The following is a 23285-nucleotide window of genomic DNA, read 5'->3' as shown; positions in this document are numbered from 1 at the left end:
TTTAATGTACATGATTTTCTTTGTAATGTATTCATCGCACAAGCACTGAATATTCATAGCCAGGCACTGTGCTAGGCCTCAGTGATAGAGTGATGAATAAAACCTTGTCCCTCTGGTGAGGAATTCCTGGTCTAGAGATGGCGATAGGCATGTAAATTCCAGGAAGAGTGTCTAAGTGGCCTAGTTTGGGTCATGGGTTTAAGTCCTTTGGACCAGGAAGGGCAGGGCACCTTGATTGGCAGTCCCCGCAAAGACCAGTGGATTGAAGTCGTTGTCCAAACAAGTATGGTGGGCCACTACCATATGGGGGGATGCAGGCTGGGCAGATGCAGACAACAGCTGTCCACCGAACTGGTCAGCGTGGTCATGCCATGTCATTTGGAACTTGGTGAGGAAGTTTTGAAGGCAGCGATTGCCCCCCAGCAGGAGGATGCTATCATGGAAGACCAAAGCTCCAACCACCACACTGAAAATACCGTCCTATGGTGAGAGAGTGGGTTTTGAAGCAAGGTAGCCTCCTTCGATCTGTACTTTCCCCAAGGCTATAGCAATAGCGCCCAAGGTTCAGATGGAAATTTAGCCTGGCTTATTCTTAGAGCGGAGTCAGTAATTAAAGAGGCTCCCGGTGTCCCCTTGACTGCAAGGCCAGAAAGTAGCTCGAGCATTATTTTGACAAAAGGGGCCAAACGCTTGCCTACCACCGTGACTATATCAGTCGGGAGCAGCCGAAGCACTCTCAGTCTTGGACACACACGAAGTCAGTCAGTAGAAAGCGGTTTGGGATTAAATGGTTGCCATGGTGTCAGGTGCCAACTTGGCTTTAACATCGTTATTTTTCCAAGTGTGGTTCGGGGCCACCGGTCTCCGAATAACTGGGGTCCGTATGCACTTTCTTACCTGTTATTTATAGAAAGGAGCCTGGCAAATTTATTTTTCTTCCTCTGGGTCTATTTTTGTAAAATCGATACTTTGAAGTGTTTTGCTTTTACAACAAAATACCACATAGGTTGAGAAAAGTGCACAAACTATGAATGAACCACTCAAGGAATTACTGAAAAAGATGTTTTTAACAACACTTGCATTAGAACATCTTCAGAAACCCCATCATAAGCTCTCTAATCATGATCACCTGCCTTTCCCTGATGGTACTTTTTGTCACCCAAGCTCAGTTTTCTGAAAGCCGCGTGAACGGCATCACGCAGGATGCAGTATTTGCTTCTGTCTTCTTTCCCTCATCACGTGTGACATTGAACCGTAGTGTGGGCTGTCGTCGGAGCTCATGCACTTGCATTGCTGAGTAGTAGTCGGCAAGGTGGAAATACACCAAAAAAAGTTGTTTTGTTTTGTTTTTTTAAAGATTTTATTTATTTATTTGACAGCGAGAGAGAGAGATCACAAGTAGGCAGAGAGGCAGGCAGAGAGAGAGAGAGAGAGAGAGAGAGGGAAGCAGGCTCCCTGCCGAGCAGAGAGCCCGATGTGGGACTCGATCCCAGGACCCCGAGATCATGACCTGAGCCGAAGGCAGCGGCTTAACCCACTGAGCCACCCAGGCGCCCCAAAAAAGAAGTTTTTAAGTGAAGATGCTGCAGGGTAGAGGTCAGCAGACTTTTTCTGTAAATGGCCAGACGGTATTTTAGGCTTTGTGGGACACCTGGTGTTTGTTGTAAACCAACATCCTGATTAAAAATGCAATTTCCTCCTAAAGTTTGTGAGCTCCTGTTGGAGAGACACAGGTGGGGCAGCCCTCCATGCGGTGGACGCTGAGCCCGGGCTGAGGAACTACATCTTGTCATCAGAATTCCCTGATTAAAAAAAAAAAAAAAAAAAAGAATTCCCTGATTCATGTAACGCTTCCAATGGGTAGACAAATCTTTAGTGGTTTTTAAAAAATTGAATTTAAAAGTAAACATGTGCTCATAGGAAGACAAATAAGCATAGGAAGTGAAAAGTACGCTGAACTGTTCCCTCTAGTTCATTTCTTAATCTTTATTTCATGATACTTTCTCAGGGAGTCTTTTTAGACACTTTTTTCCCCCCTAATTTTTCCTGCTTCCCATGAAAAATTTTTTTAAAGATTTTACTTATTTCTTTGACAGAGAGCGAGCAAGCTCAAGTAGGGGGAGCAGCAGAGGGAGAAGCCGACTGCCCCATGAAGTGTTTTTCTTTTTTTTTTTTTTTTCAAGATTTTATTTATTTGACAGAGAGAAACACAGCGAGAGAGGGAGCACAAGCAGAGGGAATGGGAGAAGGAGAAGCAGGCCTCCTGCCGAGCAGGTAGCCGGATGCGGGGCTTGAACCCAGGACCCTGGAATCATGACCTGAGCCAAAGGCAGACGCTTAACGACTGAGCCACCCAGGCGCCCCAAGTTTTAATACCTCGGTGCCATGGTGTATCTTTTTATGTACCGTGATCCTTTGGAGGTTGCAAACCGTTGTCATAGCTGTGCCTGTGTTCCTCTTGGAGGTGGTGTCACCCCACTGATAACGCATGCTCTCACCCTCTTTCCGTCGCTCAGAGATGGACTGCTGACCTTTTGTTTATTTCATTTTGGAAATTGGGCGCTTGTATGTAGATAGGTAGTTATCACTGAATGCATATTACAGAATTTATATCAGTACATGTAGAATTAAATTTTTAAAAATTGATTGGTTAGGAGTACCTTTAAAAATTGAGCAGTTAGATGTCTGGCTTTGGCTCATGTCATAATCTCAGGTCCTGGGATCGAGCCCCACATTCCTGCTTAGTGGGGAGTCTGTTCCTCTGCCTTTCCCCCCCACCCCCGCTCATGCTCACACACACACACTCTCTCTCTCAAATAAATAAATCTTTAAAAAACTGATTTGGATAGTGTTCCACTCTACAGATTTGCCACATGTAGTTAATGTCCTCTGGATGGACACTTCTGTGTTTCTATGTCTTTGCTATTAAAAATAATGCTTTGGGCAATAGATAATGGTTGGAGGCATCAGTATGACTTCATGTTTTGCTTAATCTGGATGCAGATGATTACATATAGAGATATTTCTAGTGTATGTCTATGTAGTGAAAACTGTCACAGCCAGGAGGTGGGTAAGGACACCTGACAACTAATTGTAACGTGGTACCTGAGTGGAATCCTGGAAGGAAAATGCAACATTAGGGAAAAACTAAGGAAATATGAATAAAGTGTGGACCTTAGTTCATAATAATATATCAGTATTGGCCCATTGATTGTAATAAATGTGCCATACCAATATAAGATGTTAATAATAGGAGAAACTGGGTGGAGGGCTTATGAGAACTATCTGTAGTATCTTTGCAATTTTGCTGTAAATCTTAAGTTTATGAAATTAAAGTTTATTAAATAAAAGTGTTGCTTACATCCTTGTACACATTTATCTGTAAGTGTAGCTGTGGGAAAAATCCTCAAAAGTGGATCCAAAAAGTGGGTATATTTAAACTTTGTCATTCTGTAGATTTTATTCTCTTACACAGCCAGGCTTTGCTTTAAAATGTAGAAGGAACATGGCTATTGTTGTTTGTCTACCATGCTGGTAAAAATTAAAGATTAAAACATGAGTCCTGAAATATTTTGTATGGTACACGGAATAGTAATATATTAAGATCCTCTTAGTTGCTTGATTCTGTTCATATCCTCTGTGGCACAAATCAGAGTATGATTCCATTACATATATATATGGATGTGTGTGTGTGTGTATGTGTGTTTGTGTATACACACACACATGTATACACACATATGTTTGTTTTATTTTTTTTTAAAGATTTTATTTATTTATTTGACAGAGAGAGATCATAAGTAGGCAGAGGCAGGCAGAGAGAGAGGAGGAAGCAGGCTCCCCGCTGAGGAGAGAGCCCGATGCGGAGCTCAATCCCAGGATCCTGAGATCAGGACCTGAGCTGAAGGCAGAGGCTTAACCCACTGAGCCACCCAGGCGCCCCATATATTTGTTTTAAATAAGACTTTTGGGGAGCAGTTTTAGGTTTATAGAAAAACTGAGCAGAAAGTACAGAGAATTTCCCCATAGCCTCTTACCTTCCCCCACCCCCTGTTTTCTCTATTATTATCATTTTGAGTTAGCGTGCTGCATTTCTTAAAATTGATGAGCCATACTGATCTTCATTATTAATTAAAGTCCATAGTTTACAGTTGAGTTCATTCTTTGTGTTATATATATCCTATGGGTTTGGACAGTTGTATGACACATACCCACCATGACATGACCATACAGAATAATTTCACTGCTCCAAAAATTCTGTTTTGCTTGTTCATTGCTCCCTTCTGAACTCCTGGCAGCATCCCAGATCTTTTTACTGGCCCGTCGTTTTGCTTTTTTCCACCATGTCATAGAGTTGGAATCATTCAGTATGTAGCCTTTTTATATTGACTTCTTTAATTCAGCAGTGTGCACGTATGGGTCCCCCATATCTTTTTGTGGCTTGATAACACATTTATTTCTTTGTATCACTGAATAATACTCAGTTGCAGGATGTACCACATCTTGTATATCCATTCACCTGTTGATGAACATGATGGTTTCTTCCAAGTTTTGGCGATTGTGAATGACGCTGCTGTAAACATCTGTGGGGGTAAGGTATGGGGGAGTAGAAGTCTCCAGTGGTCCTGTGATAAGGTCTCTGTCTCTTGGTGAGCCTGTGCCCCCGGGCTGTGACTTTCACTTGCGCTTCTTAGTTTTGGCGTTTTTTCCTTAGGTAAGATGGGAAGGCTTGAGGGGCCTGGAGTTGGCTATTACCTTCTGCCATGTTTGTTAGGCTCTAGGGAAGTAATTCGTGCCAAAGGCAGGCCTTGCCCTGAGGAACAGAGGCTCTGGGTGTATTTCAGCATGACTCCTTACCCGCTTCCCCTTCCTGAAGCAGTAGGGAAATTTCTTCTGACGTTTTCTCGAAGCTGTGATAACACTTTAGGAGATAAAACTCTCAAAAGATTGGGACCCTCCTAAGACTGGCCCACTCACTAGGATTTTTAACTCAAACTTGTTAGTACTGAGCCTTCAGCAAATTGCCAATGATGGCTTAGGTTTCCCTCTCTTGGTATTCGTCTCTGAGCAGGCTCCACACTATGGCTTCTGCTCCAGGAAGTTGTGGTTGTCTGTATCTCACTTGTCTCTCCAAGTGTTGAAATAGCCTTTTGCCCCGTGACCTCAGTTCTTTGGTGGATCTAAGAAGAGTCGTTGATTTTCTGTTTGTTCCGCTTTTCTGTTGTGGTGAGGACAGGAGCAATGAAAGAAAAGCTCCCTGCCAGACTGGAAACCAGACTTACATGTGCATTTTAAACATACTCAGTTTCCTTCCCTTCTGTGGGTTAATTTGAAGTCATTACTCTAGTTCATTGGGAGTACTTCTTAAGCATCATTAATTCATTAGTACTGAACTGTGTGTACTACCAAGTAATGCGTAAATTTCAGGTTTGCCATCATTTCTTTTCAGATGTGAAATCTGTCATCTTTGTTTTTTGATCAGGTTTTCCAGCAGTGTTTTTTTTTTTTTTTTCCCCCGGGCTTTTCTAATGCTTTAATTAACAAGGGAGGTATAAATGACTTCTCTTTCTGCTCTGGTTCTAAAAGAGGACCCACTGGCATATGTGCGGAAGGGAATAATGTCCTAATTGAACATTATCTCTTATGACTCATGTCCTCGTTCCCCATTAGTAAGAGGTGTTTCAAGGCTACATGAGTCTCAAAGATGCAGACTTAATGGATGAGAATCTACATTAGAAGATCTTATGAGGCGCTGTTTTTCTGGTTATATTTGATGGCTATTTAAAGCTTCACTTTTATTAAGTATCTTGTTGTAACACGTGATGTAAGAGACCCTTTTAATATGGGGAGGAGGGTACGTGCTCTTTCACAGTTTGTTCATGTGAAGACCTCGATCCATTCTCCCTTCTTCCTTAATTTAACACACATGTACCCAGTGCCTGCTGTATGTCAGGCATTGTGCTAGATGCTGGTGTCTGTGTGCGTAAACACACAGTCCTTGCCCTAGAGCATTGTTCCTGGTCCAGTGTTTGCACATTGTACACAGTACAAAGTTACATGAATTACTTTGGAAATCAGTAGACTGGTCCTGCCTCCAGTAATTCTTACTGTGGAACTTGACGTCTCTATGTATTTGTATCTTCATTTTTAAAATGGGGATGTTCATATTTGGCTTAATTGCTCCACATCACGATTTATATGAACCAGCCATTCAGTCAACAGAGGTATCAACTCTGCTTCGAATTCTACCGGGTATGAGGTCTATAGCAACGAGTTGAATAGGAGAGAAGACGAGAAAACAGACTTAGGCTCAGATAATTTGTAATGTTACCCATAGATGCTCTAGTAGAGATAGTATGAACAGGACGCTCTGGTAGTATATTAGAAATAGGAATGTTGATTTTTTGTTGTTATTCACTTTTTTTTTAATTTTTAAAAAATTTTTTTATAAACATGTAATATATTTTTATCCGCAGGGGTACAGGTCTGTGAATCACCAGGTTTACACACTTCACAGCACTCACCATAGCACATACCCTCCCCAATGTCCATAACCCCACCCCGCCTCTCCCGACTCCCCTCCCCCTAGCAACCCTCAGTTTGTTTTGTGAGATTCAGAGGCACTTATGGTTTGTCTCCCTCCTGATCCCATCTTGTGTCATTTATTCTTTTCCTACCCCCCAAATCCCCAATGTTGCATCTCCACTTCCTCATATCAGGGAGATCATATGATAGTTGTCTTTCTCTGATTGACTTATTTCACTAAGCATGATACCCTCTAGTTCCATCCACGTTGTCGCAAATGGCAAGATTTCATTTCTTTTGATGGCTGCATAGTATTCCATAGTGTATATATACCACATCTTCTTTATCCATTCATCTGTTGATGGACATCTAGGTTCTTTCCATAGTTTGGCTATTGTAGACATTGCTGCTATAAACATTCGGGTGCATGTGCCCCTTCGTATCACTACGTTTGTATCTTTAGGGTAAATACCCAGTAGTGCAATTGCTGGGTCATAGGGTAGTTCTATTTTCAACTTTTTGAGGAACCTCCATGCTGTTTTCCAGAGTGGTTGCACCAGCTTGCATTCCCACCAACAGTGTAGGAGGGTTCCCCTTTCTCTCATCCTCGCCAGCATCTGTCATTTCCTGACTTGTTAATTTTAGCCATTCTGACTGGTGTGAGGTGATATCTCATTGTGGTTTTGATTTGTATTTCCCTGATGCCGAGTGATATGGAGCTCTTTTTCATGTGTCTTTGGCCATTGGATATCTTCTTTGCAGAAATGTCTGTTCATGTCCTCTGCCCATTTCTTGATTGGATTGTTTGTTCTTTGGGTGTTGAGTTTGCTAAGTTCTTTATAGATTTTGGACACTAGCCCTTTATCTGATGCGTCATTTGCAAATATCTTCTCCCATTCTGTCAGTTGTCTTTTGGTTTTGTTAACTGTTTCCTTTGCTGTGCAAAAGCTTTTGATCTTGATGAAATCCCAGTAGTTCATTTTTGCCCTTGCTTCCCTTGCCTTTGACGATGTTCCTAGGAAGATGTTGCTGTGGCTGTGGTCGAGGAGGTTGTTGCCTGTGTTCTCCTCAAGGATTTTGATGGATTCCTATCTCTCATTGAGGTCCTTCATCCATTTTGAGTCCATTTTCGTGTGTGGTATAAGGAAATGGTCTAATTTCATTTGTCTGCATGTGGCTGTCCAATTTTCCTAACACCATTTATTGAAGAGGCTGTCTTTTTTCCATTGGATAAGGAATGTTGATTTTTGTCTTAGGTATGTGGGGAGGGTTTTTTACAGAGAATGACAGTTGAATTGCATTGTCAGGGAGGAATTAGGGAAGATGGGGAGGGGAAGACTTTGCAGGTAAAGGGAAAAATGTTTATAAAGGTACCTGGGTGTGAAAAGTCTTAGAGGTGTGATGGCTTGAATGCTGGAGTCTAAGGCTGAATGGCAGGAGTGGGGATGGGTATCCCAGGTTGTGAGGTAACATCTTGGCGGGGGCTACAAGAATGATGTAACCAGGTTGCCTTGTTACTGTGCTAACCATCTGCTTTGTGAAGAATGAACTTGGGATAGAAGGAGGCTAGAGGCCACATGAGAGGACTTTACCATTATCGAAGATTAGAATTAGGGCAGACATACTGTAGAGGAAGGGCAGACTGGGGAGATGTTTTATGAGATGGGAGCTGTTTGATAATTCATTGGGAAGTGGGAGAAGGAGAAGAATCAAGGGTGATCCTGAGGTGCCAGCTTGAGGACCAGGTTGGTGATGACCCCAGAAGGACGTCATGCATATGGGAAGAAGGAGGTTTGGGTGGAAGGGAGTCTGATGAGTTCACTTTCTAACATGTTGAGTTTGAGGTGCTCATAGGCTGTCTGGTTGAAGAGATCCAGAATAGTACTGCCTAGCAGAACTTCGCGGTGATGGGAATGTTGTGTGTCCACTGTCTGCCACGGGAGCCCCTAGCCCCATGGAGCTGGGGAACACTTGAAGTACAGCTAGTACAACCGAAGAACGGAATTTTAAGTTTTCTTTAATTTTAATTAATGTGCCTGTAAGTAGCCACATGTAGCTAGCTGCTCCGTATCCGGCAGTGCAGGTCTGGAAGGTGTTGGGTGGGAAGTACTGACCTGGTGCTTACTCTTGAGACAGTGTGATCCACCTGCCTGGGACTGAGAGGTGTCCAGGGACACTGGGCTCTTCAGTCTAAAACTGGGAAAGTCCCAGGCAAACCGTGATTGTGACTCACCCCAGCCGGAGGTGTTCTTGCCTGTGTCCATGAACTTTAAGTGTCATGCTTCTGAAACGACTAAGTCTACTCATCTGACTTCTGGGCTGACTATGTCATGATTTGCAGCTTAGAAAGAAAGCTCCCTTTCTTGGCATTAGGGAGCTGGAAAATGGAAAACCAGCATGATTCTTGAAACACGTGCTCTGCCTGATATTTGCCTTGTTTTCTCCACGTCTCCCCTTTCCTTCCATTCTGTACTCTTACGGAGTGATTCCCCTCCCTGGCCGCACATGGGCATCACCTGGGGTGTTCACTTCTCAAACAAATATGGTGCCCAAGTCCCCCTTAGACTAGTTAAATTAGAATCTTGGGGCAGCGTGGGTGGAGGGGGGCCAGACGTCTGTCTGATTCAAAAGCTCACCAGGCGATTCTGATGTGCAGCCCGGATTGGAAAGTACAGCTCCCAGATATGGTTCCACTTCTTTGCCATTTTTTTTTTTTTTTAACAACAACACACTACAACTGATTGTTAGCCGCCTTCCCCCTCCTTTTATTTGGCAGAGTAGTAGGGTTTCAGAGATTTTCTGCTCTGCCAGCTTTCAGGTCACGTGCGACAGACGTCAGCCTGAGACGGCCGGCGTTAAATCTCTTATCGCACCCGAGATCTGATGTGCTGTGCTGTATCAGTACAGTAAGTGTGGCTGACGTATTGCACACGTAACATACCTAAGCACTCAGACACCTTATGTGTTAGCTCACTCTTAATCACCGCAGCATGAGAAAGATACATAATTTTCCTTCTTCTTTTCTTTTCGCAGAGGAGGAATCTGCGATTTAGACCAAAGTCCCTTGGCTGCACTTTTTAATCACTGTGTGCGATGAGACCCTACCCTACGTGGAGATAAACTGTACCTGTAAAGCCAGGAGAGGAAGTTTTCCCAAGCTATGGTTATCTTTCAGATGGCAGAGCGCTGGTCCAGTTCATCTCGACTTTTGCATTGGTTACTTCAAGATTTGGAGGCTCTGTGCCATCCAGTCGCTTGAGTTGTGTGACTCACTTAAAAAATTTCCAAACTCGGAGCCAGTTCTGAAACAAAGAGAAGGCTTTCTCTGTGACCCTTTAGCATTGCCAGAAAAGAAGTAGCTGAAGGCTGTAAGTCACTTCAGTTTTTGCCAGCTTCGCAGAGGACGGGGTTACTCATCTTCATGTAGAACACATCATGTGTATTCACAGTAGTGTGTGTGCGCACGTGCATGTGTGTGTGTAAATCTTGTTTAGGACAGTGAGCTTGGTTTTCTAACTACAATGAAATAAAAATACAAATAAATGTTCTTTCCATTTATGCCCTATTCCCCAGGTGCTCCCTCGCCACTGGGAGCTTGTCTCGTATTTCCCTCATACGTTTCCTCTCCATTCCCTTTACCTGGCTGTATTTTTTTAAGTTGCACATAGTCACAAGAAAGCACATTGTCTGTGGTTTCCATTAAGGCATGATAGGTGAAGGTTCTTAATTAATGCTCTTCATGAAGACCCTATAGTTGGGAATCTGCAGTGTTTCATCTGGATTCTACTGGCTAGATAATGAAAGAATAGTATTGGTATTTTTAAAAAGCCTTAAAGCTGTTATCTAATGTCTTAAATAGAAAAACATTTTCTTAATGTCAATATGAGATCATGGTTTTATAAGCCTTTATTGTTCGTACGTCTATAAAGTAGGTCGTCAAGAATAGAGTGGTAAATCAGTCTTGATATTTCAACTCCAGGTACAGATACTTTTAAATGTCAAGTAAACTAAAGTCTCTCGATAAAATATATATTTATTTTTTGAAAGAATATTAGGTATAGTAATAAGACTTAAGACCCTGACCACAGACTACTCAGTGCCTAAGTGTATATTTTTAGAATCTCTTAGTTTTATTTTTTTCTGTTAAAAAAAGGAGGGGGTCACTTTATTGATTTTTCATAACCAAGGACAGTTTCGCTTATACCCATTGGTTGGGCTTTGTGTGGTGGAGGCTGATGAGGGGCTGGTGTGCATAGGGCTTCATTCTGTGGTCACTCAGATGTTTTCTGCTGAAAATATAATTATTTTTAAAAAGGCTCTTTCTTGGGGCGCCTGGGTGGCTCAGGCTATTGAGCGGCTGCCTTTGGCTTGGGTCATGGTCTCAGGGTCTTGGGATCAAGCCCGGCATTGGGCTCCCTGCTCCCTGGGGAGCCTGCTGCTTCTTCTCCCTCTGCCGCTTCCCTTGCTTGTGCTCTCTTACTCTCTGCCAAGTGAATAGATAAAATCTTCAAAAAAAAAAAAAAACAAAACTATGCCTTAAAAAAAAAAAAATCTATCTTTCCATGCATACATTCAGCTATTTTATGGGCTGTCTCATTTCAAAGGATTCTTTTTGGGCGTGGCATCAGTAAAATTGTTGGTTAACTCTTATTTAGAGGGTCATGAAGTGTGCTCGCTTCGGCAGCACCCATACTAGATGGTCATAAAGTGCCAATAAAATTTAGGGGTGTTGGTGGTGTAATCCCATAAATATTTGTTCATTTGGTTGGATTTTAAGGTTGTGGTCCTACAATCACCATAGCTGTTCTAAACCCTTCGGATCGCAGTTAGAGAACACAAAAGGATATGCTTCACCCCGCGAATTGTTTGTTTTTGGGGGTGTTCTCTGTTCCAGTGGTTAGAATCCTACACGTCTAGAATTATTGACCAGATTATCTGGGATGTTCTTGAAGCCACTGGTTTCACATTCCTTTTTTTCTGTCTTCTGGTTATTCATGGAAATAGGAAACTCTGTTTGTCTTTTTTTTTTTTTTTTAAGAAAAACTGAGCTTTTTGTAGATAAATCCCAATTGCATTTTTTAAAGTACAAGTATAAAAGTCCCATCTCATAATGTCTTGGCTCTGTCATGCAAGTCGAGGTGCTGGTCTGGGAGTAGGCCCGCCTTACACATTCTGCTCCTTCCTTAATCCTGGGTCATGCTCTTTCTTCACATCCTATGCTGTGAACATCATATTCTCAACCGTGAGGTTATCTAAGAACGGTGCTTTGGCTGAGTGTTAGGCTACTTTATTTGTCTGGTGATAGAAGCTTTTAAATAATAAGCTGCTGTTTTTTCGCGTAGTTGGAAATATTTCCAAATGGTTCACATATTTTTCCAACTTAGTGAAATGAATCTGGCTGATATGGGGTCATGGGTTGGTAATGGATGACCTTGAAATGCATGAAAATAGTTGTTGTTAGCTGAACGCTCATGGCATCAGCCTTTTGCTCTGCAGACAAAGCAGATGGCGGGGGGGGCGCCTGGGTGGCTCAGTTGGCTAAGCATTCACCTTCGACTCAGGTCATGATCCCGGAGTCTGGGGATTGAGCCCCACATCGGGCTCCCTGCTCAGCAGAAAGCCTGCTTCTAGCCTTGCCCCTCACCCCGCTCATGCTCTCTCTCTCTCAAATACCTAAATAAAATCTTAAGAAGAAAAAAAAAAGCTGATGCGTGACACTGAACTGAATGTGTAAGCCTACATTATTTTCTGGAGGCTGATTTTAAAAATAAACCACCTCTGAGTGCAGCACCACAGACTAATGGTGGTCGAAGGAATTTCAGGGAGCAACTGCCTGTCTGCTTTCACAGGACCAAGTGCTGAGCACCAAAGAGAAGTGATTGGTCACAGGTCACTTATGGCTCCGAGGTCTTTCCGTGACCTAGGGAGAATCTGAAATTCGGCTTGGGGGGCTCACACCTACTGTGGTCTCTTTTTCTTTCTTACTCTTAAAAGCAGAAGCCCTTCTTCTGTGGCCTTTTCTCTACCCCACCACCAACCTCAGAGACAACAGAGGTGAGTTGGATCCCAGGTTTTCCTGCAGTAAACTTTTGATAGTGTTATAACGTTGCTTTCCTTTTTTCTCTTCCCCCTTTTAGCCATAGGCGAATATGAAGACCTCAGAGCAGAGAACCAGAAAACAAAGGAGAAGGTTTGTACTTTACCCTTTCTTTCCTTTCTTACATGTGTGAAAGCCTGGACGGCATGGTGCATTGTTCTGCCACCAATTTCAGTTAAATGCGAATGAGAGTTTTTTTCTTTTTTCTTTTCTCCTGCATGTGCGGTTCAAGCTAATATCAACTCCAGGCTCCAGATGGTAAAGAATAGCAGGCATGCCACAGTGGGCGCCGCTCTGGGAGATTAACTGCACAGCTAAATGTGCAGCAAGGCACCAGGCCAAGCAACTCAAGCCCCCAAGAATTGTACGTTTTCCCTAACAACCAGATTTGGGATTCTAGTGATGGAATTGAAGGGAAGACACGTATCTTTGGGGCTTAAGACAGAGTAGATTCTGGAGAGAACTCTTCGGCATTAGTCATTGGTGTTTAGCCTACATCTTCTTGCATAAACCCTTTTTTACGCTCGTGTCGTCTAAGCATATGAAAAATATACTGAAAGTTGAAAATCGCCCACTACGAAGATAGTAATGCCTGGTGAATGTTTTCAGGGGCCTTGGCACATGTTTTATTTTTAAACTGAAATGACTGTATTCAGCTAACGTTTATAAACTATTTACCTTTTTGTCTCTGCACAGAATCCATCTAAGATTTGTGAATATTTGTTTATGTGTCTTTTTTTTCTCCCCTGCAAATTAGGGAGGGGACAGAAGGGAGGTCTAAGTTAAAAAAAGAAGAGTGCTAAATTGAACTGAAAAGTAGGAGAGAGAGACAGAGCAGAGCTGCCCATTATAGTTTTTAGGTAGAAACAAAATTTGTGTTTAGAAATTACTTTGATAGACTGAATATTTCAAAACGTAATATCCATGGTGGAAAATTTAAAAATAGGTCATAGTTATTCATAGTTATTGAAGTTGATGGTCATCATGGCTGTAAATGATGAGACCTTGTCTTTAAAATTTGAGAGGAAGATCTGGAATGAAAATGGGCAGTGAGCTGAATATTTGTAAAACCTTTGGAATATTTGAGGCTATTTATTGGGTTCTTAAGAGTCATATTTAAGTTTTTCGCTCATATTACTTGGCTGCCTATATTAGCTGTAACATGGTTTGTGGTATTAATAGTATGATATAGAAATGGATTTTGAGACCATTATTTTTCACTTAGTTTTTAGGCTCCTCTGCTCATTTGCAAATAAATCTTTGATGTTCTGTGACATCTGGAGTTTCTTCTCTTCTTTCCATCTGTTGATTTAGGGAATGGTAGGTAGGTCAGGGTGGTGAAGAGGTCTGTGGTAGAGAATGGTTACTGCGTGCATCTCTAACGTGGTAAGGAAGTCCCAGAAGAACAGTTTGACAAGGTTCCTAATTCCAATGCAGTAACCACCCCAAATCACAGATGTTCTGAGGATGCCAACAGGTGGGGAGTTTGTGCTTAATCCTGGCTCCCTGGGGCCCCATAATTTCAGAGAGGAACCAGCAAGGGATGCTCGGGCCTGGTGGACTGAGCCTCTTATCCCAGATACGAAAGCATCTTGCAGCTGTAGGAGAAGGAGCCAAGAAGTTACCGGCTGAGTCTCTTCTGTAGATGTCCAGGCTGGCGGGGCGGGGAGCAAGACAAGCTGGAAGGGTTAATTCAGGAGAACTCTTTGACTTAACCTAGAAGATCAGAGGGAAGAAAGCAAACCCACGTTTTCATGTGATGGTGAAGGAAGGATATAGAAGAAAAGGAGTGACATGAGAGGCAGAAGAGTACATTTTTGGTTTCTTTCTCCCCCTCTAATCCTTGCTTACATACGACCTTGCATTGCCCTGAAAGTAGTGGAACATCCATTGCTGGTGGTGTTGATGGTTATTTCACCGAGAGCCACTTTCTGCAGGGAGGTTTTTAAGTGAACCATCTGTTACACAAGTGGAATTATAGGTAAAATGGATTTGGTAAAAGGAGGACTATAAATTACTTTTGCCCATTAACTATTTGCATGTTTCTCTACATGGCCTAATACTTTTGTAACATCTGTATGCATTACTGACCCTCTTATGTGCTAATTCTTTAAAAAATAACTATTAACAGAAATGGAAAGAAAAGAAATGAATGCGGTATGGAATGCTGCGGTTGGGTAAAAAAAAATAGAGTGGTTTTAAGTTCACTCTGTTCTGTTTAATCTTCTGTTAAAGGACTAACGGGCTTATTATTGCAGATTTTTCCCCCCAAAAAGAGGGCTGCATTACAAAAGATGGAAGCATATAATAAAAGCCTTTATACAGCATAGAATGAGAAAAAGCAGCTTTAGTTCTGGAGGTGGTAAATGGAGAACACCATTTCTCTGGCAAAGCACTTTCTTGTTCCTGGCCGAGGGAGCTTTGTCCAGGTCATACCCGCAAATACGCATGGCCATCCTTCCCTCGTAGGGGAGTTTAAAATTAGTCAAGGAGAGAAATCTAAAGTGGAAGTCCTTTTGCCATAGTTAATTTAATCTGGGGGAATTTTGAATGAGTGGAAGGGACCAGAGTAAATTCACTGCAAGTTATCTCTCCCTTCTACATGTCCACATTAAGTTTATCTTTGTTGCTAGATGATGAAACTGATCAACGAGAAGAGACAAAGGGTTTGATTTCTTTGGATAAGAGCTTTTGATGCTCTGTTTGGAACCTCCTCTGGGGAGACAAGTGGTAGGACGCGAGTTTATGCTTAAGGGTCTGTATTTATAAAGAAGCTGCCATGGGGCACACACACGCTCAATTATGTTCCTCGTCTGATGCCCCAAGCAGCCCCACGTCAGCTCCAGTGCACAGAGAACAGAACCTCAGGGCTTAACAGAGTCAAGTTTCGTACACAGGTCTTCTGACCACAGGTCTTCTTTTTAAAGCCCGTAAACTCATGGGAGCTGATTGAGTTTTTCCACCAAGGTCTTGGTGTTAATCTTCGTTCATTGTTGTTAGCTCATGAATTTTCCATAGCAGATTATCAGACTCAGGACTTCTCTGGATCGCTTGTCTTGACCATCTGTAGGTTTGTACTTAAAAACTGAAAGCTAAATATCTAATCAGTCTGGTGTCAGAAACATCACGTGTGTGAGTGTGTGTGCATGCAGATTCCGATGTAGGTGTGCAAGGGGAAGAGTAGACTTGTAAGGTTGGGCCGGTGTGTCAGTGATCTTTTCCTTTGCAGTTACCCCTATTTAAGAAAAATGTAATACTGATCATTTTGTGGTTTTTCTCATTGTTTTTGAGGATGGAATCAAAGTCTGTTTGAATTTGTAAGGAAAGCTTTTTTGAAGGGAAGACTGTTGAATGCCTTCCGAGTACTGGAGTATTAAGAAAAATATACAAAGTTCCCCTCTTGAGTAAAACCACTCTCATGAGGGGTACAGCCACGTGGACAAATGATAAATTGCGCTGTTTAAGTGAATGTTTGGAGTTTTGGGGGTGGGATGGGAAAGGGACAAAAAGATAAGGATCCTATCCTAGACCATGTGACAAATTCTTTTTAGCTCTTAATGCTTGACTCAGATGTCCCCCTCCCCCTTTTTAAAGTCTTCTCCAACCTTTTCTCAAGCAGAATAGTTTACTTCTTTGTAATAAAACATCTGTTTATTTCCTTGTATTTATCACCTTTTACCAATCAGTTACCATCAAAATAGTAGGTAGGGTATGAGTAAGTTGTATGGGGTTGGATTGTAATGTAAAAAGTTCAGTTTTGGTTTTTTTTTTTAATGTCAGGGTAAGGGGAGTTTATGGAAAGGGTGCTACTTTCTATTATTTTTTGCCTAGTTTCTAAGTGACATTATCAGCAGTATGTTAAAAAGTAAGAAAGGCTAGCACATTGAAGTCAATAAGACTTCCAAAAATGTTTTTTGACATATGGAAAAATAGAAGACTATATACTTTGGAATCAACCAAAGAAAATGTGATTGATTGCCCGTGAAGCAGTCCCCCACATTCAGAGGTTAGTCATGCTCCTACAGTTGAAGGGCATTCCCCTTAAGACTCATTCAAGATCTTTGTCATAATTGTCTGGGGCTTTTTCCTATATGGGGAAAATAAAAATAATAATAATATTTAATAACAATTTAATAATAAAGCCTCACTGAGCTTTTAATGGAATAGCTTTCATGTTTCTCAGGGTGGTGGGGGGTGGGTATGGAGCATGCGTAAAAAGAACGGAATGTGTATAATAGAAGAATATCTGCCTTTACACAGTATTTATATTTAATATTATGTCTTGAGATTGAGTTTTGAAATGAATACATGTTTAAGTGGCTGATTAGAAGTCGTCTGGATGAGCTACTGTAACAGTACATCAGGCGGGTCTGTCAGCTTGCCAGGAACAATGAATGAAAGGGAAAGAGCCAGACACTTTCCAAGACTTATGTTTCAAGAAGCAAGATATATGATACTGTTTGCATCTTGGCTCCCCTTGTCTATTGTCAGAATTTCTTTCTCTTGTGTCAGTTTCAGAGGTGAAGGTCCCAAAGTATTTTATTTAAAAAAAAAATCAGTAAAGAAGCCACTTTAAAGAGCAAGATATGCATCCATTATGCTAAGCGTTCATGCATAATACATCCACATACATGCAGTTTCTTTAGAACAGAGTGGCAAGTGGTCGTGCCAGAGAAAAAGTAATTACTTAGCAGTTTGAAAGTGAAAATGAGTCTCTTATTAACAGCAATCTATCCAGAAACAAAGAGCAAGGATCTCTGTTCTGATGACATGTGTTTCCATCTAACACACAATACCTAGAATTTGGAGAATGCTGCAAGACAGCTTCAGGGGGCAGCTACTGAAAATTGGAGGGAAAGAACTTTGAATTGGAAGAAAGAACACCACCAAAAGAGAAAGAGAGTGAAAGGAATTCCATCTAAGTGGGACTGATTTCTTTTATTGTGTTCTTTAAGGACAGGCACAGTTGAGGTCTAGCTGACCTTCCGTAGGTGGAACTATGGGATTGTCCGGCATTATTAAAAATGATTTTGATGGTCCTCTGAAAGCATCACCAAAGACCCTCAAGTAGATAACTGTGCGCAATTCCGATGCTGTGCGTGTTGACATTTTTAAACGTTGTAACCGGACACAAAGGGAGTGAACTTCAGGAAAAAGCAGTAGAAATGGTGACGGGCGGAGACTGTTTCGGGTCTGGGGTGAGAGTCCCCGCGACGTGTCCCTGTAGTATAGCACATCCCCCTTCAAGCAGGTGTTGTTATAAATTGCTTGCTTCATGGTTGATCCTTCTTGGTAGATCATAAACGTTGTTGGCGAGCACCCTGGCTGTTAGTTTCCCCTGGATCCCCCCGCCCCAGGGTTAGCACAGTGCCTGGCACGTTTGGGTACTGTGTCACTAGGTGGTTCAGCGCTCAGAGGAAGGAAACCGAGGCATTCGGTGATTACAGTAGACTCCCTCAGAGAAGGTCCTTGCCTTATGCACATCGTCTGCTTTGTTGACGGTGTGTGTATGCGGCAAATGTGTGCACGTCATGGGCCCCAACCTGGCCTTTCCCTAGGCTGGCAACCCTCGCTGCATTCGTGCACCACGGAGATGAAAACGAACGTTCCCGTTCGTGGGGGCAAGACACAATTCCGAGTGCTGGGCTTTTCCTTCCGTGCACTACACACACAGCAGCGTATGAAGAAGTCTTAGCACCCGCAGGCTCTCTGTCTCTCCGCTGAGACTGCGAAGCGGCCACTTTTGTCTGCACGGTAGTGGCTGTGTGAGGGGGAAGGCAGGGAGTCCTGCCGGTGCGCATGGAGAGCACTCTGCAGGTCACTCCGCCTGTGCTTTGAGATGCTGGTTGAGTTCGGGGAGCCAGGTGTCTGCCTGGCTGAGGCTCTGAGAACAGAGCGGCCTGGGCTTCTCATGCGGAGACCGGGAGACCAGGGCCTCTGATATTCGAAACCGGCGAGGCCAACCTCTGGTGGATCCCCCCGCTTCACAAAGAGTCCCCGTCGACTCTAGAAGAGACCCCGTGTTATCCAGCTAGTGGACAGCAGCCGGCGTTCAGGCTGCCGGGTTCCACCCTGGCCGCAGGCTCTCTAGAGAGTCGCTGGGCATCCTAATTCAGTGATGTGGGCCCTCACATCTGTTGCTATTGCAAAGTCTTCCTGAGCAATTCTCACACAAAAAGAGGCAGTTTCCACAAATGCTGCAGCTGCGTGGGCAGCGTAGAGGAAGGGGCCGGGTGGGTGAGGGGTTTCTGCAGGACGCAGAGACATAGCGCGCTCCCCTAGAAGCCCAGAATCCTTGCTGACTTCCCTGTGTTGGTTGAATGTGAGGAAGGTCGCGAGATACTTTGCTGGGTTCACCGAAAAGGATGAAATAAGCGGACGTCTGGATTTCTGCTTAGTAAACGGGTACGTCCTTCATATTTTGTTCAGCTGTGGTTTGGGAATAAGTCAGCTGCCTTTGCCGTATGCGTAGATCCCCCCGCCCCCCCTCAACACACACCCCTTTCAGTATGCATAGCAGATGGTAAATTCTCTGGCTGCCAGTTTTATCATAATGTGGTTGCAGAAAATAGAAAGCAAAGCACCATGAAGACCCCTGGGAGAATACAGCTGGGGTTGGGTGGCGGCTTCTGCGTTCTCTGGTGCGGTCCGCGGGTTCCTGTACAAACCTAGGGCTGGTGATGGGCACCGGTTAGTGGCGGGATGGAACAGGACTGCGATGTCGGGACCTGTCATTGACGAGAGCCCGTCTCCCTGGGCCTTAGCAGGAGAGAGCGCGGGCCCAAGGCTTTGCTTCTAGGAGGCTGACGGGAGCCTCCCTAAAATTGCCACGTGGTGTCGGTGACCAGCGCGGGGGGTCGTGTGTGGTGTCAGCCGCGGGCCTTTCCGCGCGTGGAGGTAGCGTGCCCTCCTGTTCGATGCTCTGGTCCGCAAAGTGTCAGTGAAAACTCTGGCTTTTGATTTGAGTAAGAATTAAGTTAAGCTCTGGTTCCTCAGGTGGAGCTTTGAGCGGTCTGGGGAAGACTCCCCGTGTTAAGTCCGGGGCCGCGCTCCCAAGCACCGGATCGGAGGTGCAGACAGCCTTTCCGAGGGCGGCCTACACCTCCAGAGATGAAGATCCGCGACGTTAATTTGAGAGCAAAACAGCAGATACATTTCAGTTGGCAGCCACGCCTCGGGAGTGTGAGTCTAGTCAGAAATTATGTTTCTTTTTGTGCTTGTTGGAGGTGGCTGTGCATTCTAGAAAACACGGACATTCCCGAGACCGCTGACCAGAATCCGGTAAAATGAAGGGTTCTCCTCGCTGGCCGCGGAAGGGTCTCCACAAGCTTATTCGAGACTCCAGAACTCTAGAGTTTAGGCTTTTAAACACCAGAAACCAGTCAAGACAGTTTATCTGTTAAGTTGGAACTAGAAACTGTATTGGACACCATTCCTTTTTTGGCAGAGGAGAGATTCCTCGAGAAAACCTTGATGAAAGAATATGCACCCTCCTTAAGGAAATAGTCCAGCCTGACCTTCCTGTGGAGGGTCCAAGGCCGGAGCTGGTGAACAGCCTTGCTCAGGCAGCATTAGGACTTGTTCCCTGTTCTTTTGCAGGAATGGGTTTACCCACATGGATGGGGATAGGCTTTTTCAAGCTTCAGTTCTTGAGACATTGAAGGGGAAGACGGAGCAGTTGACTTGCTTTTTTTTAATTAAAAAAATATTCTAAAGCCCAATGAAGGGCGGAGAATAACAACAAATATGTAACCAAAAAAATTAACTTATTCTGGGGTGGCTGCGGGGCTCAGTCAGTTAAGCATCTGAATCTTGGTTTCGGCTCAGGTCATGGTCTTTGGGTCATGGAACGGGCTGTGTCAGGCTCCACTCCCAGCAGGGGATCTGCTTGAGAGTCTTTCTCCCTCTGCCTCTCCACCCACTCTCATGTGCGCTGACCCTCTCTCCCAAATAAATAACATCTTAAAAATAAAGAATTAACTGTTATTTTTTTTAAACTTAAAAAAATGCTACAGATAAAAGTGAAGATCTTCAGTGTCACCCAGCCCTGGGCCCTTGCCCTTTCCCTGTATTTTGAGAGAGAACTCCTGTGATAAATTTTGTATTTATCCTCCTATTTTGGGTTTTTATATTTTTATGCATGCCATATATATCATGAAATACACATTTACAGCCCAAGTCTATCAAGTGATTTTATTTGCTTAAGGGATATATTGACATGGATTCTCCGATTCCTTTATTCACCATCATGGCTTTTGAGGTGTAGGTTGACACGAGCAGCTTACGATCATCGAGTCATGGTTCTCTGGCATGTTACAAGAATATACCATGATTTATGCCGAACGTATCTGTAGAATATTACCAGAGATTCCAGTAATAGAATCTCGAAGTGGAATTGCAGGGGTGCCCGGCTAACTCAGTCAGAACATTGTGACTCTTGAACTTGGGGGTGGTGAGTTTATATCCACGCTGGGTATAGAGATTACTTAAAACTTGAAAAAAAAAAAAAAAAAAAACAGTAGTGGAATTGCTGAGTCATAGGGCATGTGCACTTTCAGTTTTGATGGTTTATTTCCAAACTAGTCACGTCTGTTGATGCTTCCACCAGCTTCCACGTGTCACTGTATGTGACAGTTCTCAGCTGACAGCAAACTTTTTCAGTTTTTGCCAGTCTTAGATGAGACTATCTCACTGTCTTAATTTGGGTTTTCCAAATTATCAGTGGCATCACAATTTTTTAGCCGTTGAAATTTGAAATAATAAATATCCAAAGGCATGAAATCCTAATATATTTATATGGCACAGTAGGATTAAAATATAATTTAAAGTTGTGTTTTACTGGGGCGCCTGGGTGGCTCAATCAGTTAAGCGTCTGCCTTTTGCTCAGGTCATGATCCTCGAGTCGCAGGATCAAGCCCCATGTTGGGCTCCTTGCTCTTCAGGGAGTCTGCTTCTCCTTCTGCCCTCTCCCCCTCCCCTGGCTCATGCTCTCTCGTACTCTCTCAAAATAAATAAATAAAATCTTCAAAAAAAATAAAGTTGTGTTTTACTCACATGACTGTCTTGTTATAGTATTACAGTATTTCCAGAAAAATTCAGATTTTAATTATTGCTTTTATAGTTAAAAATCATTTCTTAAAGTTGTAGACATTTTTAATGAAAATCTTTCTAAAATGTTTTATACTTAATCTGCTTTGTGAAATTCATAGTAAGTTGAATCAGTCCTCATAATGAACATGAAATTTTTATAAAAATTCATTCATACCTCGAGGGCCTGTTAAAATATTGGATGCTTGTTTCTATATCAGATACCCTGAAAGGTCCTCATGCTTTAGTAGTTATTTTTGCCTTTTATGGTCTTCCCTCCTCCTAGTGTTTTCAGTGAGTCCACCCACCTTTTAAAACTAAAAAGTAGTTTATGTAAATGATATACCCTTATTGTAGAATATTTTATCTTTTCTCATTTTAATTTGCTCCCTTCTCTTTGGAATTCTAAGGATATGAGGATATTTTCCCCTTAACTGAGGATTTCAAGGGGTGCACGACAGCAGTTTCTTCAAGTCGGGGTCACTTTCGGCTGTGCACCAGTGTTCTGGATAGTTCTGGGGAGTTCGTTGCTGCCCAATTTCAGGGACTCTGAGCTGCAGGTGGATGGGGTGTTCACTGTGTTACCGAAATACCTACTTACTGAAAACACTGGGAGAAGGGAAGACCATAAAAGGCAAAAAGAGGCACGTATATTCTCTTAAAGAATGAGTGATTTGAATGCAAGGATGTTAAATTGGTCTGTTCCTGAGGAGATAATGAGCAGTAAGATGACTCATTGTCTTGGAAGGTCCAAGGCAAGTGGCCAGATACAGATGGTGCAAGACCGTGCTGGTTGAGTAGCCTAAGTACCATGTGACAGTTAATGCTTTTTAAAGGTTTTTGATTTTTGTTTTCTTTTCATAAAACTGCTACTGTTTATAGGTTTGCTCTTTCTTGCCTTCACAAACTCGTGAAACAAATTTAACATTTCTGTCTTTTCTCCTTTCAGTGTGACAAAATCAGGCAAGAACGAGATGAAGCTGTTAAAAAACTGGAGGAATTTCAGAAAAGTATGTAAGCATTTCATTGGAATTATTATAATGCACATAACTATGTTTGGGAGTTATGTGGGTAGACACGTCCCCTATGTTTAGTTGCTGCTGCATTGGGCATCCAAGAAAGCAAGAATTGTCTTCCTATTTGCCGCTCCCCCGACCCCCAACCAAAAATGTCCTGGCATTACTGTGATTTTCAAACAAATGGAATGAACATTATTGTTTCATGAGTATGTTATTATAAAAGATAGTTTGCACTTGTTATAAAAAAAAACTTTACTATGCAGAACAGTTAAAGAAGATTATCTTGATTCTTTGAGAAAAGGCAATATTAATATTTTATAGTCCTTCTTTCTTGGTCTTTTATCTGTGGTCAGTATTTATGTCTGCAAAAAATAAAGTCACGCTTTTCATTCAGTTTTACAGCCTGCTTTTTTCAGGGAGTGGTGTATTGTGGTCATCTTTGCATGTCAGTAGAGATATATATTTTTTTCTGTATTCTGTTACATGATAGTACCCTAATTTACTTGAACATTCCTTCAGTGATAGATGGCTTATTTCTGAGTTTTAGATATTTTAAGTAA

General features: G+C 42.7%; 1 protein-coding gene across 2 annotated transcripts in view; it reads left to right on the top strand.

Annotated features, from left to right (window-relative positions):
• Positions 1-23285, top strand: part of SHTN1 (shootin 1) — a 100743-nt gene that overhangs the window by 3642 nt on the left and 73816 nt on the right. For both annotated transcript variants that reach the window (XM_046027048.1, XM_046027049.1), the window contains exons 2-3: positions 12660-12712; positions 22656-22716. In XM_046027048.1, the coding sequence (XP_045883004.1) occupies positions 12660-12712; positions 22656-22716 (114 nt within the window). The remainder of the gene's footprint in view (positions 1-12659; positions 12713-22655; positions 22717-23285) is intronic.

Source organism: Meles meles, chromosome 13 (assembly GCF_922984935.1).
Source record: "Meles meles chromosome 13, mMelMel3.1 paternal haplotype, whole genome shotgun sequence".
Lineage (NCBI taxonomy): Eukaryota > Metazoa > Chordata > Mammalia > Carnivora > Mustelidae > Meles > Meles meles.
The sequence above is the reverse complement of the archived record's forward strand: the minus strand, read 5'-3'. Positions and strand labels throughout refer to the sequence as shown.